The sequence below is a fragment of the Trachurus trachurus genome (genome assembly GCF_905171665.1).
Source record: "Trachurus trachurus genome assembly, chromosome: 21".
Taxonomy (NCBI): domain Eukaryota; kingdom Metazoa; phylum Chordata; class Actinopteri; order Carangiformes; family Carangidae; genus Trachurus; species Trachurus trachurus.
In genome coordinates this window covers 26,362,278-26,376,462 of record NC_139899.1, presented here as the reverse complement: position 1 = coordinate 26,376,462, position 14,185 = coordinate 26,362,278, and the positions used below count along the sequence as shown (strand labels likewise).

Sequence of the window (14,185 nt, the reverse complement as noted above, 5' to 3'; positions counted from 1 at the left end):
GGAGCGGTTAGAGGTAAAATAAGATGTAGTTATGGATTTAAATTGTCCCATTGATAAAAGTGAGGTACGTTTCAGATGATTTTGCAGAATCAAATGTTTCCCACCATCGTATTTCCAAGTTTCCTTTTTATTTGTTTGAACATAAAGTGAGTGAAACAGTTTCTACATAAACATGACGTCACAGTTGGTAGCCTGGAGCTGAGCTGGTTACGCTGATTCAGTATCTGTGCAGCACAACTGTATATACACTAACATAAACTCAGTGGTGCATTCACTGCCTTCAGGAAAGGGCAAAGCCATTTGTTGTTGTTGGTTGCTGTTAGTGTTATTGTTGATATTGCATGTTTTTCCACTGAAACACACACACACATATACATACAGAGGCACTTCCTCACTCTCACACACACACACACAGAGTGACTGAGTAATTGGGGGTGTAAAGTGATCCTTCATCCCGTCCATTACCCATTAAACCTGAAGATGGGCAGGAAACTACTCTGACCCTGAGGCACACACACACACACACACTCAGACACACACACACACACAGTCTGGCAGCAGAGATAATGGAGCTGAGTCTTGGCTGCCGTCCTTCAGCAGTGTGTGTGTGTGTGTGTTCGGTCTGATCTGATCTGCAGCTCTGGTTTATTTAGATCCAACATTTTAATACATTTAATTTGAATGTGTGGACACAGTGACAGGTGCACGTATTAGTAACACAACCTTTATTTAGGTTTTTACCCTCCTTAGTTTAAATCCATCTTTGAATTTGACTGTTTTCTTTCTGTGCCTCATTACCTACCTAATTATTATTATTATTAACGAAAGCTTCTGTACAGTACATTAAATAATAACAGGCGCTGCTGCTGGACTTGATGAGTGAATAGAAACAGTGTTGTATTGTATCACACTTTTTCCTTAGATACAGAGATTTTCTACATTTCCATTCCCTCCAGAAATAAAAACAAAAACAAAGCAGCCCTAATTTCGCAATTTGTTGCTCTACATTTTCAATTATCCCATTTGCAACATCTCTCAGTTCCAGTTAAGAGGCATTTCTAATTATATTTCCAGTTGCTTCCCCGCGTTCCCACGAAGAGGAGTGATTTCCAACTTAACAGTATCGTCCCAAAGCGTCATCTTCTTGACCTAAAGAGTTTTTTGTCATCGCCAAACTCTGAGAGCAGCTTTTCCTCAGAATGTGACTCATGAATAAACGCACTGACTCTGAATAGGAGGTAAATATAGAGAATGAAGCCAAGTTTGCATGTAAAAACTCAAACCACATGGATGTTCAAGTCACTGTGCACAGGAAACGTGAGTGTGATGTGGGCTAAGTGGCGTCAGAGCAGGATGTGTGTAGCTGTAACAGGAGACTTATCCTCCGTAGACTCTGATCTGAGTCCAGTTTGATGTCATGCAGCTGAATTTAAGCAGTGGAGGAGGCGCGTTTCTGCAAAATATGACAAACACTCAGAGTGACTGGTTCATGAGAATGTCGTGACGCTGCTTCTGGTTACGATGTTGTGGCCGAAGATGACAAGAAGTGATCTGAGTGAGATGATATGTGTTTTAAAGGAAAAGGGAGGATCTGCACCACTGATACTAATTCTACTACCATCGCTGTTGATATACAGTCTAACAGTTTATAGTCAGAGCTGCCGGTCTATATGAACACATCAGTATATACAGTATGTTGTGCTGCCATGTGACCTGTCTAATCTTATTTCCTTGGCTGAATTCAAGGCTCCTTCTCTCTAAAACATCAACTAACTAGAAATAAACTAGAAATGTGCACCTGCTATTCTTGAATGATGAAATGTTTGTATTGTTATGTCAGTTGTTTTTATTAGTGTTGTGTGCACCAGTTCAGCCTCTTGGCCAGGTCGCCCTCACAAAAGAGATCTAATCTCAAGGCAACTTGGTAAATTAAAGGTTTAATTAATTAATTAATGAAATACCTACTTATATTATTATGTTGTCTTGCTCTGAAGACTCAGTTAAAGCCGAATTTATCTGTATCAAGGATGTTTTTCATCCGCACTGCAAACAAAGCTCGAATCAAACTGTAAGATGAAGAAGAAAAGACAAAGTAGAGAAAGAAAGAAAAAAAGAAAATGGACTTGGAATAAATTAGAAGTTCATTTACATGGAGCACAAGCTGATCATAGTTTCAGTAAAATAAGATTGTACATCTGAAGTCAAGTTTGATATGAAATTATTGCCATAACCTTAAAAACAAGTGAGTTTGCAAATAATTTATAACTTCCCTCTGCTGGAAAAAGTGTAATCACATGATTTAAAGCCTGTGTTATCGTTTCTTATATGATAAAAAAAAAAAAAAAAAGATCTTATCATTATTGTGCCACTGCCACATTGTCAGGTAATTGTATTTGCATAATTTTTGTGGCTGTGCACATTGTCAAATATGTAAAGCACCAGACAGAGGGAGGGAGGGAGGGGGAGAAAAGGAGAGAGGGAGGGAGGAAGGGAGGTATGAGAGGAATGTCATCTTCCCAGATTAGTGTCTCTTGATGTCATTGACAAAAAGTGTGATGTGTGGAGGAGAAGTCGGTCAGAGGGAAACACAACAACGACGGCATACAGTACAGTAGACTCACTCGCATATTATTTACAAATACTAGAGCAGGAAACTGAACTGAAAGACGGGTTAGACACCGACAGCAGCGGACCGACCGGCCGGCCGGCGGCAGGTTCGATTCCCTGCCTGGTTCGGAGGTCAGGGCAGATAAAGTCCCAGCAGCAAAGTCTAAAAGGTTTCGGCCAAACGAGAACAAAACAGGAAGTCAGGTATTCAAAGAGGAGAGATGATCTAGTGTGTGTGTGCGTGGGCCTCAGTTTCACTACTCTCTTGTCAATAGAGCCATTCATAGCCAAAATGTGTGTGTGTGTGTGTGTGTGTGTGTGTGTGTGTGTGTGTAGTGTAATTACAGAATGAAACCAAGCGAGTGTGTGAGAAAGAAAGAGAAGAGAGAGCAGAAACTCTGTTCTGTTGCATTCAGACCTTCTGGTTTAGTGTCCGCACACTGGATTTCATGTGTGTGTGTGTCTGTCTCAGTGTGTGTGTGTGAGAGTCTCAGTGTGTGTGTGTGTGTGAGTCTGTGTGTGATTAAAGATAGTGAGTGATGTGGATTTTAACAGTAGACCGTCTGTCTTTTCTGTCGGCTGCAGAACAAAAGCCTCCTTGTTCGGTCTCACCTGACTTTGGCCGTCAGTGTAACAGTCGTCTGTTGTGTTCACTGTCACCCGGAGTTTCTGCCGCTCTCTCTCTCTCTCTCTCTCTCCTGTTAGTGACTATTACTCTTTACAATACACAGACATAACATTTACTACTTAATAGGAACTTGAAGTATATCTCCAGTCAGGAGTTGAGTGTGATGATGAGAGTTGTTAAAATGTTGACTGTCGTGTTTTATCATCATCATCATCATCATCAACACCTGGAGAAGTTCCCGTCAGGAGAAATAACTTGCATATCTGAATTTAGTTTCCTCGTTTCCGACTCGTCTTATCAGTAACGCTGGAATGTGTTTTTTCTGCTGACAAACACACACCATGAGGTCACAGTTTATTCTGGTTGATGACTACAGATGCTGATTATTTATAGTTTGGTTGTGCATAGTGTTGTTTTTTGGCGGCCTGTTTTAATTTTAGCTTTAGTCAAGTCTTTGTGTCAAACTGTCTTTTTTTGTCTAGTTAAGTTTCAGTCGACTAAAAGTCTGAGCATTTTAGTCTAGTTTTAGTCAATGATTTTAATCTCTTTCTAGTAATGTAATTCTGTTTAACCCAGTCAATATAGTGTAGTAATGATTACCTAGTATAGTGACTATAGACGAAACCATATTTTTCTTTTAGTGAAACCCATTTTACAACTCAAACATGGTTATCTTGTTATTATATTATTGTTACCTTATAGACTCAAGAAAACATCCATTCCAGACATGGAAGATGCTCCTCAACATATTTATGTTCAGTTCCCACACACTATATTTTGTTTTTAACTACTTAACTGCTTTACTTGTGGTTAACACTAACCCACCACAGCTGCATCTTCTAAAAAGTGCCACGAGTGGAGAATGAGGAAGTGATGTCGCTGCCTAGGAAACAGAAATACTGCAAAATAATAAGTAACGCGACTAAACATTACAACGTTATTTTGTCTCGTCTCATTTTGGTCAACGAAAATGAAGAGACATTCAGTCTGGTTTTTATTCATCAACAATATTGCGTTATATATTTCATTATAGTTATTGTCACATGGCCACTATTTACGTTACATCTCGTCTCGTTTTCGTCGCTTGATAAAGGTTCGTTGACGAAAGCAACACTAGCTGTGCACTGGTTGATTTCAGGGCCGAGGTAGCAACACACCACAGCAGGTCTGTGGCTGAATCCTCTCGTGTGTGTGTGATCGAATCAAGGATTAAAATGTGGATTGAAACTCGTCATCTAGTTTGAAATCAGCTGCATCCACGATCATTCCCAACAAACAGCTGTAGAGGCCTCACATGTTGTTATTTCAACACTTCTTTGAAATGTTCACTACTAGTAGTACGTTGATAAAAGTGAACATGAAGCTCCTCTAAAATGTTGGTAATTGCAAAAATAGTAACATTCATTTAACAAAACGACGCCTCACAGGTCAGAAGTGCTTCGTCAGTAGTAAAATATTTGTGTGCTAATGATTTAAAAATATGCAAAGTGAACTTCCTGGCCAGATGCAGCTGTATGGACACTGAACAGGAATGATAAAGTGACGTGTGGCGTTCAAGATTCCTCCCTGAACCTTCACAGTGACACCTGAGTGGCTGCAGGACGACGGCACGCTGCTCAGTGTGTGTTGTTATTGTGTTGTTGTTGTCAGGCCGCTGTTTGTTCCATCAAGTCTGAACCTTGAAGCTCAGTGTGTGTGTTTGTGTACTGTATGTGTGTGTGTTTCTCTGGAGGGGGAGAAGTTAAAGCGATGACGTCTTGTCAGTCAGCTGTGTGTGTGTGTGTGTGTGTGTGTGTGTGTGTGTGTGTGTGTGTGTGTGTGTGTGTGTGTGTGTGTGTGTGTGTGTGTGTGTGTGTGTGTGTGTGTGTGTGTGTGTGTGTGTGTGTGTGTGTGTGTGTGTATGTGTGTGTGTGCACTCTGGTCCTTAATGAGTTTCTGTGGTCGGTCAGCTGTCAAGGCCACTCAGTGACGACCACTGCCTCTGCTGCACACACACACACACAGACAGGTGAACAGGTGACCTATGACATGTTTAAGAACACATGGCTGCGCTCCTTCAATAGCTCTCCAGGGAGAAACCACTGGAACAGAAGGAGAGAGTGACGACAGACAGATGTGAAGGAGAAACAGAGGTGGAGAGCTGACGGAGGAGGAGTAAGTCGACTGAGTTCAGGGAGTTCAGAGTTCAGAGTTTAAACGGAGGCAGTCGTAAATTATTAGTCGGTTATTACTGCAGATCTTTGCCCTTTATTGAACTGATGAATATTCTCCATGAAGCTGACGAGTGCAAGAGCAAATAAAAGACTTTCTCCAGTTTTTATCTCATCAGGAGCTGGTGGGATTTTAGTTGTTTTTAGTTTTTTAGTTTTTTTACACTGTCGCATTAACAGGAACCGACATTACAGACATTCCTGAAAAGCAACAGAGTAATTAATAAACACATTTGTGGAGAGAGATCATGTGATCGACTGGCGGTCATCTATCTAAGGTGGATTTGTACCCAGTTTCAGTTTTGTTTGTAAAATGAGATAAATAGCTTTTTCTGGTTATGAGCGGTATTATGAGACAGAAGGCACTGGGCTACTTTGCTTATTGTATATATCCTCATATACAGTAGCCTCTGTCTTTCCTTTTCTTACTTCATTTACTTCATTCAACAATGGTCAGGTGCTGTATGCCCATTTTGTATGTAGGTTTTTCTTTTTTTTTCTTTCTTTTCTTCTATTTAAAAAAAAAAATTGGATAAAAAACAGGATTCATTTGCGTTATCTCCACTTTACGACCTCGTTGGGGAAGTTTTCATCTATTCAGACAAAAAGCACAGTGACGCTGCCGTGTTTTTAGTTTTGTCCCGTTTGTTTATGTGATGACTTTGTGTCTCATGTCGAGGGAGAGAAACAGAAACGCAGGCAGGTCGGTCAGTAGCTCTCTCTGTGTGTGTTTGTGTGTGTGTGACCTCGGCTGCTGCTGTGAACAGAGTTTTATCTTCAGCTCGCTGCTGACAAGAGTCTGATGATAACAGCTACAGCCGCCACCACTGACACACACTCATTAACACACAGCGCTGCACAACGTGGAGGGAACAGTGTGGGAGTCAGAAGACGGAGGAAAAGGTCACACAGACACAAACAGCACAATATTGCTTGAATGCGATCATTTATCTTTTTTTTTATTATTATGCGTATTCATTTTTATGAGTAAACCAACATACGCAAGACAGGACAACACACAAACCAAAAACACAAACAGAAAGATCAGTTCCAGGAGCTAAATAAAGAAAAGTAATAGGCCTACAGTTTTTTTTTATATACAAATCTCTCTCTTGTTATTATAGTAGAAATGTTTACGTTAATATAATCAAGGAATGGTTTCCATATTCTTTCAAAGGCCTTGCAATCATATATCTTTTTAAAGGGACAATGAGGAGTTTTGGAAAGCAAAGTGTTTTCACACTAGATTCCCCATGTAGATGGACGAAAGCGGATGAAAGCGAAAGCATTTGCCAAGAATGTTTTCATTGATCTAGAACGAAAGTGGGAGGTTCGAAGACGATCAGATACCGTCGTAGTTCCGACCATAAACGATGCCAACTAGCGATCCGGCGGCGTTATTCCCATGACCCGCCAGGCAGCGTCCGAGAAACCAAAACTAGGAAATGCTGGGCGAGTGGACAACTAATAATAACAAAATAACAAAAGTATATAGTTATCAAAAAACAAGTGTTGGTAACGTAGATTCATCCACATTAATATGAGACTCTTTTATAACCAAATACAAACCCATGCTGCAATACAGAACTGACTTAATTCAGTATGTGTATGTAGAGAGAGTTCAGATGAACGCTGGTCTTCGTGCCCGTTGGTGCTGCTGACCTTGGACCTGCTCTGGCTGCTGATCTAGGAAGTGAAAGTGGTTTTAATGTTTGTGTGAGGAACACGATCACAGAAATAACTAAATATCACATGTTCCTTAGTTTCTGCTGCTCGGCAACAGACGTTTGTGTGCAAGGATTCATCCTATATTTACTGTATAATCACTTACTTTTCTACTTATTTTTCGTTATCATTTAATTATTCCCTATTTTCTTGTCTTTACTTGTAACAAATTCGGTTTTTGAATATGTTCTTCTTGGGTGAGGTTTTCATATAAACCATACCTCCCCTTTGCACATCCCAATTATAATGATTATTCATACTATTTTAAATGATATGTTCGTGCAAAATAAAAATTTTAAAAAATGGTCAGATCAGAGAGGAAGGGGAGGAGGAAGAGGAGGAGGAGGAGGAGGTTTGAACAGGAAGAGAAGTTGAGCAGAGCTCCTCAGGAGATCTCGTTGACCTCTGACCTTTCATTTCCTGTGTGAAGTGCACACATACATCCAAGCGACCTCACACTGGCCACAGCCCATCGCTCCCAGCCGTGTGTGAGTGCAGCTGATGCACCACACTCCTGACACATGACTGCTGTGTGTGTGTGTCTCTCTCTCTCACACACACACACACACACAGGGTCAGTTGTGTTGTTTCAGGCTTTGCTGCTCTTCTCTTCTCTTCAGTGTAATCGGTTCAGTCTATCGACAGGTTTCGTATCTGTAATCCCTCATAACGTGATTGGATCTCAGCGTCGACATTTTCACGCGTTTGACGAGCTCCAGGAAACAGGAAGCAATTGTTATCAAATTTTTCATCTTTTGCTTCACTGGGGTTGAATGAAAAATCACTCTGTCGTCCTGTAAACCCGGCGCTTCTTGAGAGCTGCACACGATTTAGTGCCGAGGGAGGAGGAGGAGGAGGAGGGGGGATGTAATCATGTAATCTCCCACATGGGAACATACATGTGTCTGATTTGACAGTGTTATTAGACGAGGCGCGTGTGACATGAGAGCAGCTGCACAACAGATTTCAGTGTTTCATTAATAGACTCGTCTGGATGTCACAGAGCTCTTGACACTTACCGAGGCTGTAAACATGACGCTGTCGTGCCAGGATGTAAATTAATAGAAGCACATGTGCCTGAAAAACCTGGAGCTACATGACAGAGATCAGTTATTAGGAGTCAAAATTGGATTTTAATAAAAAATATATTTTTTTTTCTTTATTTGTCTTGGAAAAAAAGTGACATACAACTCCTTAACAGAGGCACGAACAAAAATAAATATTTTCATTTATTCATGGTACTGTACCTATTCACCGTATTAACCACTGTATTTGTATCATTGCATTTATTGTGTTCAGTATATTTTATTCTATTCTGAAGCCTGACCGGGGACAAAGACTGCAAATTAGCTGAAGCTACAGTACAGTAAATGTCTTATATGCATCACATTTTCACATTTTCTGTGGGTGGCAATGTTGTATGTATCGTCCCTGTTAAATAAACATTAAAATATGTTTCATATGATACAACAGGAATAGTATTTAGGAGCAAAATTTAAACAATATTCAACAAAACACTCCGCCCTAAACAATCAATTAATGTTCAACTCTGTCCATATGTCACTGACCAATGACATAGCTATATGCACTTAGATGAAGGCCACACAAACAAATGCCAGCAAGAAGAAAAACATAATTCCAGAGAAGAGAATAAGATAAAAAAATAATAATAATAAAGAATGAGACCAGATGAACAATGTCTCAAATTTTGCACCATTAACTTTTCTAACAGACAAATATCATAAAACAATACCAACCAGACTTTCTTCATTACAATACTTGGTTCAAACCAACTTTTAAGAAAAGTCTTTTTTGCAGCCGTTGAGGCAGCAAGAATGACTCGTTCTGTGTGTATGGTTATATAAAACTGGATTTTAAGATGCAGCTTTGCCACTTATTACACATGTAGAGGAGTCCCACTGGTGTTACCACTTGTCTCTATAGAGTCTTATTACTATAGTTTCATTCTGACTATTTGAAATCTGATCCTTAGATATGTCTTTATACTGTATATATATGAAGACAAGCTGATTCTGTAAATCAAGTTATAACCTGTCCGTGACTCTTAAATTAATGTTTCCCCTCAAAATGCAGCTTTGTTGGGTGTTTGCTGGAGCTGGAAATGAGAAAAACTGTCAGCTGTTGGAAAACGCTGCTCGTGGTTTCACAGTCAAACTCACAAAGAAATTGAGCTTTTGTGAAGAGAGAGAGAGAGAGAAAAAAAAGCTTTTCAACTGATTTATTGAAACTGAATTGCAATGATGTGATTAATGATTGAAGAGTTTGGAGTCTGTAAACTCCATGTTCCTGTCCAGTGAACTATAAATGTCAAAACACCAAACACACACACACAGAGAGACCAGCGTTGTGTTTGAATAACAAACATGGCAACAAGTGGAGCAGGGCAGAGGAGGGAAAGTTCCTCTATTAATCTGCCAAACACCATGAAGAACTTTGTGTAGAGATCTGAAGCGTCTGGAAAACAAAACCAGGAAGTTTTAATGGAAGTGTAGCTGGAGGGGGGAAAAGTTACTGCAATAAAAGTCTGATTAGATCTTATTAAAATGTGAATTTCATCCTCTCTCTCCCTCAGAAAACTACCCCGTGAGCAGCTCTGATGGGAAGACCGAGTCGGTGGCCAACCTGCAGCCGCAGCCGTCGCTCAGCTCGCTGCAGTCCAGCTCGCCCGGTCCCAAACGCTCCGGGAACACTCTGAGGAAGTGGCTGACCAGTCCGGTCCGCCGCCTCAGCCACGGCAGCTCCATCAAGAAGCTCCCCAACAACAAGCAGAAGAAAACCGGTAAGAACACGTCATCACGACTAACATCAACACGTCACTGAGCTCCATCCATCAACGTACGACGGCTCAGAATGAACTCACACACACACATTTTAAATACCTTAGATCAGATTCCTAGTCAAATTCTTTTCTTATACAGTTTCAGTTCATTTCAGTAGGTGGTGGAAATACAAGTCTGACAACACTGTCACAGGTAGGGTTGCAAAATTCCGGGAATTTTCAAAGTTGGAAACTTTCCATGAGAATTAACGGGAATATATGGGAATAAATCTGAAATTTTACCATTTGATTGGGTGGGGGAGGGGGGGGTGAGTAATATTTTACTCAACATTCATGTTTTTGTTGTTCAGTAAAAGAACTGATTGTTCATACAAAAATTAAAACTTGATGAAGTACTACTACTTCTATCTGTAGAAATGTCATGCTTAACTTTCCATGAAAAGTTTCTGGAAATTTACCGGAAATGTACTGGAAATTGTCCGCCCCTTTGCAACCCTACTCACAGGTAAAAACCTTTGAAAGATCAGCTCAACAGCATCACACTCATGCTTTCAAAGGGTCAATGAAGAATTGGTTTGTGAACGTTTTTACAAGGATCAGATCGGTTTGTTTTATTGCTCTTAAAAGGAGATTAATTTGACATTTATACACTATATAACACAAAAATACACATTTTAACTGTGGCAGAAACGTAGATTTAATGTCATTTATGGGCTGAATGTGAAAATGGATTAGTGTCACATACAGAAAGACGTAGGGATTTTTAACAGTAAATCAATACGTCCTTGAATCAATAATTACACAGTGTGTTGTTTTAACAGTTGTCAATAACACAGGTTTGGCAGAAAAATGGTTGGTTAATGAGCTAAATGAAATATGAAAATGGATCAGTGTGATTCTTCTGACGCTGCAGTGATACAAAGAAAAAAGAAAGACGTAGGGGTTTGTTTCCAACGCTCCCGTACAGTATACTGTATCAACATGCCCTTGAATCAATAATTACACAGTGTGTTGTCACATCTATGTGATTGATTGATCGACTAACGACTGACTGACTGATTGATTGACAGGTCCAGGCAGTGGAAGAGAGGAGAACAGGAAGAGTATTGACCTGGGGCAGCCTGACATCGCCCTGCAGGATGACATCATCGACGAGGTAAACACTCAGCTGTTGTGACGTTTTGGGGATAAACGGACAAATGCATTCACATAAATAATTAAAATCTCTGTCGTCTTTTAAGATCCACGGCCGTACTGTACCTTTTATCTGGTTTGAGTCGTTGTTGTTGGGTTTTCTTGTTTTTTGTTTTTTCTTGCAGCTGAATATTTTGGGAATCAGATTTTCCATCTCGTATCCAGAGTTATGAGATGGAGAGAAGATTTTGAGAGGATTTTTATTTCATCTTAGCAGAAAATCTTGGAGCTGCCTCTAACAGAGCAACAACAACACACCCTCCAACTGTAAAGCTGGATGATTTCCTCTGGCAGGAAGTTGTTACTGTCCTCTGTTTGGTTTTATAGCATTTTAATAGAGTCAGTCTTTAAGATGAATTTAAAGGGATACTGTAGTTCAACATTTTTGGCAGTCTTACGAGTAGGTTCGTGACCTTTAATTGTCGGTGCAAGCTGTTTTTAGAACGGCGGAGCAGAGCCGTGAGCTGCTCAGAGCTACGCTACGGAGGCTCATGGGATTTCTTGGTTTCCCTCATCAAACTCATCAAATACACAATCCAGAGGCAAATGCAGAGACTGCTTGCTGAAATACTGCCCCTGAAGGCAACGTGCCTCAGTGGTTTTGCATGAATTTACCTCTAAAACAACTCTGTCTGGTAACGTTCTGTTATTATCTCATAGCGTGGTGAATGTGCAGGTCACAACTTGTCCACCAGAGCGTTTTGGAGTTGTTGGATTGTGTATTTGATGAGTTTGATGAGGGAAACCAAGAAATCCCATGAGCCTCCATAGCATAGCTCTGAACAGCTCACGGCTCTGCTCCGCCGTTCTAAAAATAGCTTGCACCGACAATTAAAGGTAACAAACCTACTGCTATGACTATGGGGATTATGGCAATGGGCCAATTTGCCAAAATGTTGAACTATCCCCTTAAACAAACAACGCAACACTCAACCTCAAAACGCAGAATGAGAAGTGAAACCTTTCAGATTAATGGTCTTTTAATACAATTGCTAACATGTTGTTAAAAGAAAACAAACCTATACAGCCAATAATGATCAGATTCTAAACACTAAATGTGCCAATTTATATATCAAACATCTGAATATAGAAAATTGACATGAACAAAACAAGACAGAGTCACCAGTCCCTGAATTTATGGTGCGTGTGTTCCTGTTGGAGTGAAGTTTAAAGGTTATTGATCAGCAGCTGCACCTGGCCGTGTCATGGAGTTGTACATTAACATTATCTACATCTGATGGACAGTCAGTCAAACAGTGGAAGTTCCTCTTTCCATGTGTGAATGTTTCTCACTCCCTGACCCACAAATGACATGACACAGAAACACACCCACACACACACACACACACACACACACAGAGACAGACATGTGATCACACACTCCTGAATCATTCACCGATTACTGATAATAATACTGCACTGCACCTCAGTCAGACAGTGACAGTGTGTGTTTGAATTGTGTCAGCATTACTCATCCCTATTGTCACATCGAAACTCTGCCGCCTGTCACTGAAGCAGCTTGAGCTTCTTCCACCGTTTACACACATTCACTGAACAGACGTGTTTTTTTTGTTTTTCCCCCAGAGAGTTTCTCAGCTCAGACGGTTTTATTCTAGGAGCGATTTATTTATTTATTTATTTATCTCGGATTCCTCTTCACTCTCTTCACCAAAACTATAGGAAATGAAGCATGACATCACACTTCATTTATTTCACACTGATTTGGAAACAGATTCAGTGAAGAGTTTCTAGGAACTTCAAAGTTTCCAGGAGCCGTTGCCATGTTTTTGGTTTTGTTTTTTGTTTGACATCTGCGTGAGAGTTAATCCACTCTGGTGAGTTTGTGTGTGTGCGTGAGACGCACATACACATATAGTAGCCTACGTACTTATATACACACAGTAGACCACCTTCCACCACAACATCAACTCATATCTATTTGTACAGCACTGTTTGGGGCAGTATAGCATTTGTCTTTGTTTATTTGCCCCGGTCTAATCCTTTAATAGATTGTTTTTTGTCCTTTAATAGGTTGTTTTTTATTTTCCACTTCATCACTTCATTTAAAGGGATAGTTCAACATTTTGGCAAATTGGCCCATTGCCATAATCGCTATTAATTAATGAATTATATAGTCGAGAGCTACACTACGGAGGCTCAGAGCTACACTACAGAGGAGGCTAATGGGATTTCTTGGTTTCCCTCATCAAACTCATCAAATACACAATGCAACAACTCCAAAACGCTCTGGTGTCATCAAGCAGTCTCTGTATTTACCTTGAAAACAACTCTGTCTAGCTTGCACCGACAAATAAAAGTAACAAACCTACTGCTATGACTATAGCGATTATGGCAATGGGCCAATTTTCCAAAATGTTGAACTATACCTTTAAAAAAAAAGAAAGAAGAAAAAAAGTGTGTGTGAGTGAACGATTAACCTGACAGTGTGTGTGACCTGTGTCTCCTCTCCGCCAGCAGAGAGTCATCAGTAAGGACGGTAACCTCCTCTCTAAGACGTCGTCCGGGATGCAGAGCGGCGGCGAGGAGGAGCAGGACGAAGAGGCCCACACTCCTCTTCCTCCCCCCATGGAGATCATCAAGGACCCCTCAGCTCAGGATGAAAAGGTGAGGGAGAGAGGGAGGAGGGAGGAGAGAGGGAGGGAGGGAGGGAGAGAGGAGGGGGGTGTTTGACTTGGATTCTTAGTGAAAGTCCTTTTATAAACATTAACGTTCAACTTTTATTTACTGTATCTTTAACCGTCCTGTTGTTCACCTGGGTCAAGGAAGGAAGGAAGGAATGAGGGAAGGAAGGAAGGCAGGAAGGACAAAGGGAAAGAAGGAGAGAAGGAAGGAAGGCAGGAAGGACAAAGGGAAAGATGGGAGGAAAGATAGATGGAGGGAGGGAACAGATTCATTCTAAGAAGGAAGAAGGGAAAGAAGGAAGGGAAAAAGGAAGGAAATAAAGATGGATCAAAAGAGGAAGGAAGGAAGAAGAAAGGACGAAGGGAAGGAAGGAAGAAA

General features: G+C 40.6%; 1 protein-coding gene across 5 annotated transcripts in view; it reads left to right on the top strand.

Moving 5' to 3' along the window:
• The window catches only part of kalrna (kalirin RhoGEF kinase a), a gene marked incomplete at its 5' end in the record, with an annotated part of 198,281 nt that overhangs the window by 151,946 nt on the left and 32,150 nt on the right, over positions 1 to 14,185 (top strand). For 3 of the 5 annotated variants that reach the window (XM_083997144.1, XM_083997142.1, XM_083997145.1), the window contains 3 exons: positions 9,764 to 9,970; positions 11,041 to 11,126; positions 13,643 to 13,789. In XM_083997144.1, the coding sequence (XP_083853270.1) occupies positions 9,764 to 9,970; positions 11,041 to 11,126; positions 13,643 to 13,789 (440 nt within the window). Of the gene's footprint in view, positions 1 to 9,763; positions 9,971 to 11,040; positions 11,127 to 13,639; positions 13,790 to 14,185 lie in introns of all 5 variants that reach the window. The other 2 variants (XM_083997143.1, XM_083997141.1) reach the window with 2 other exon arrangements.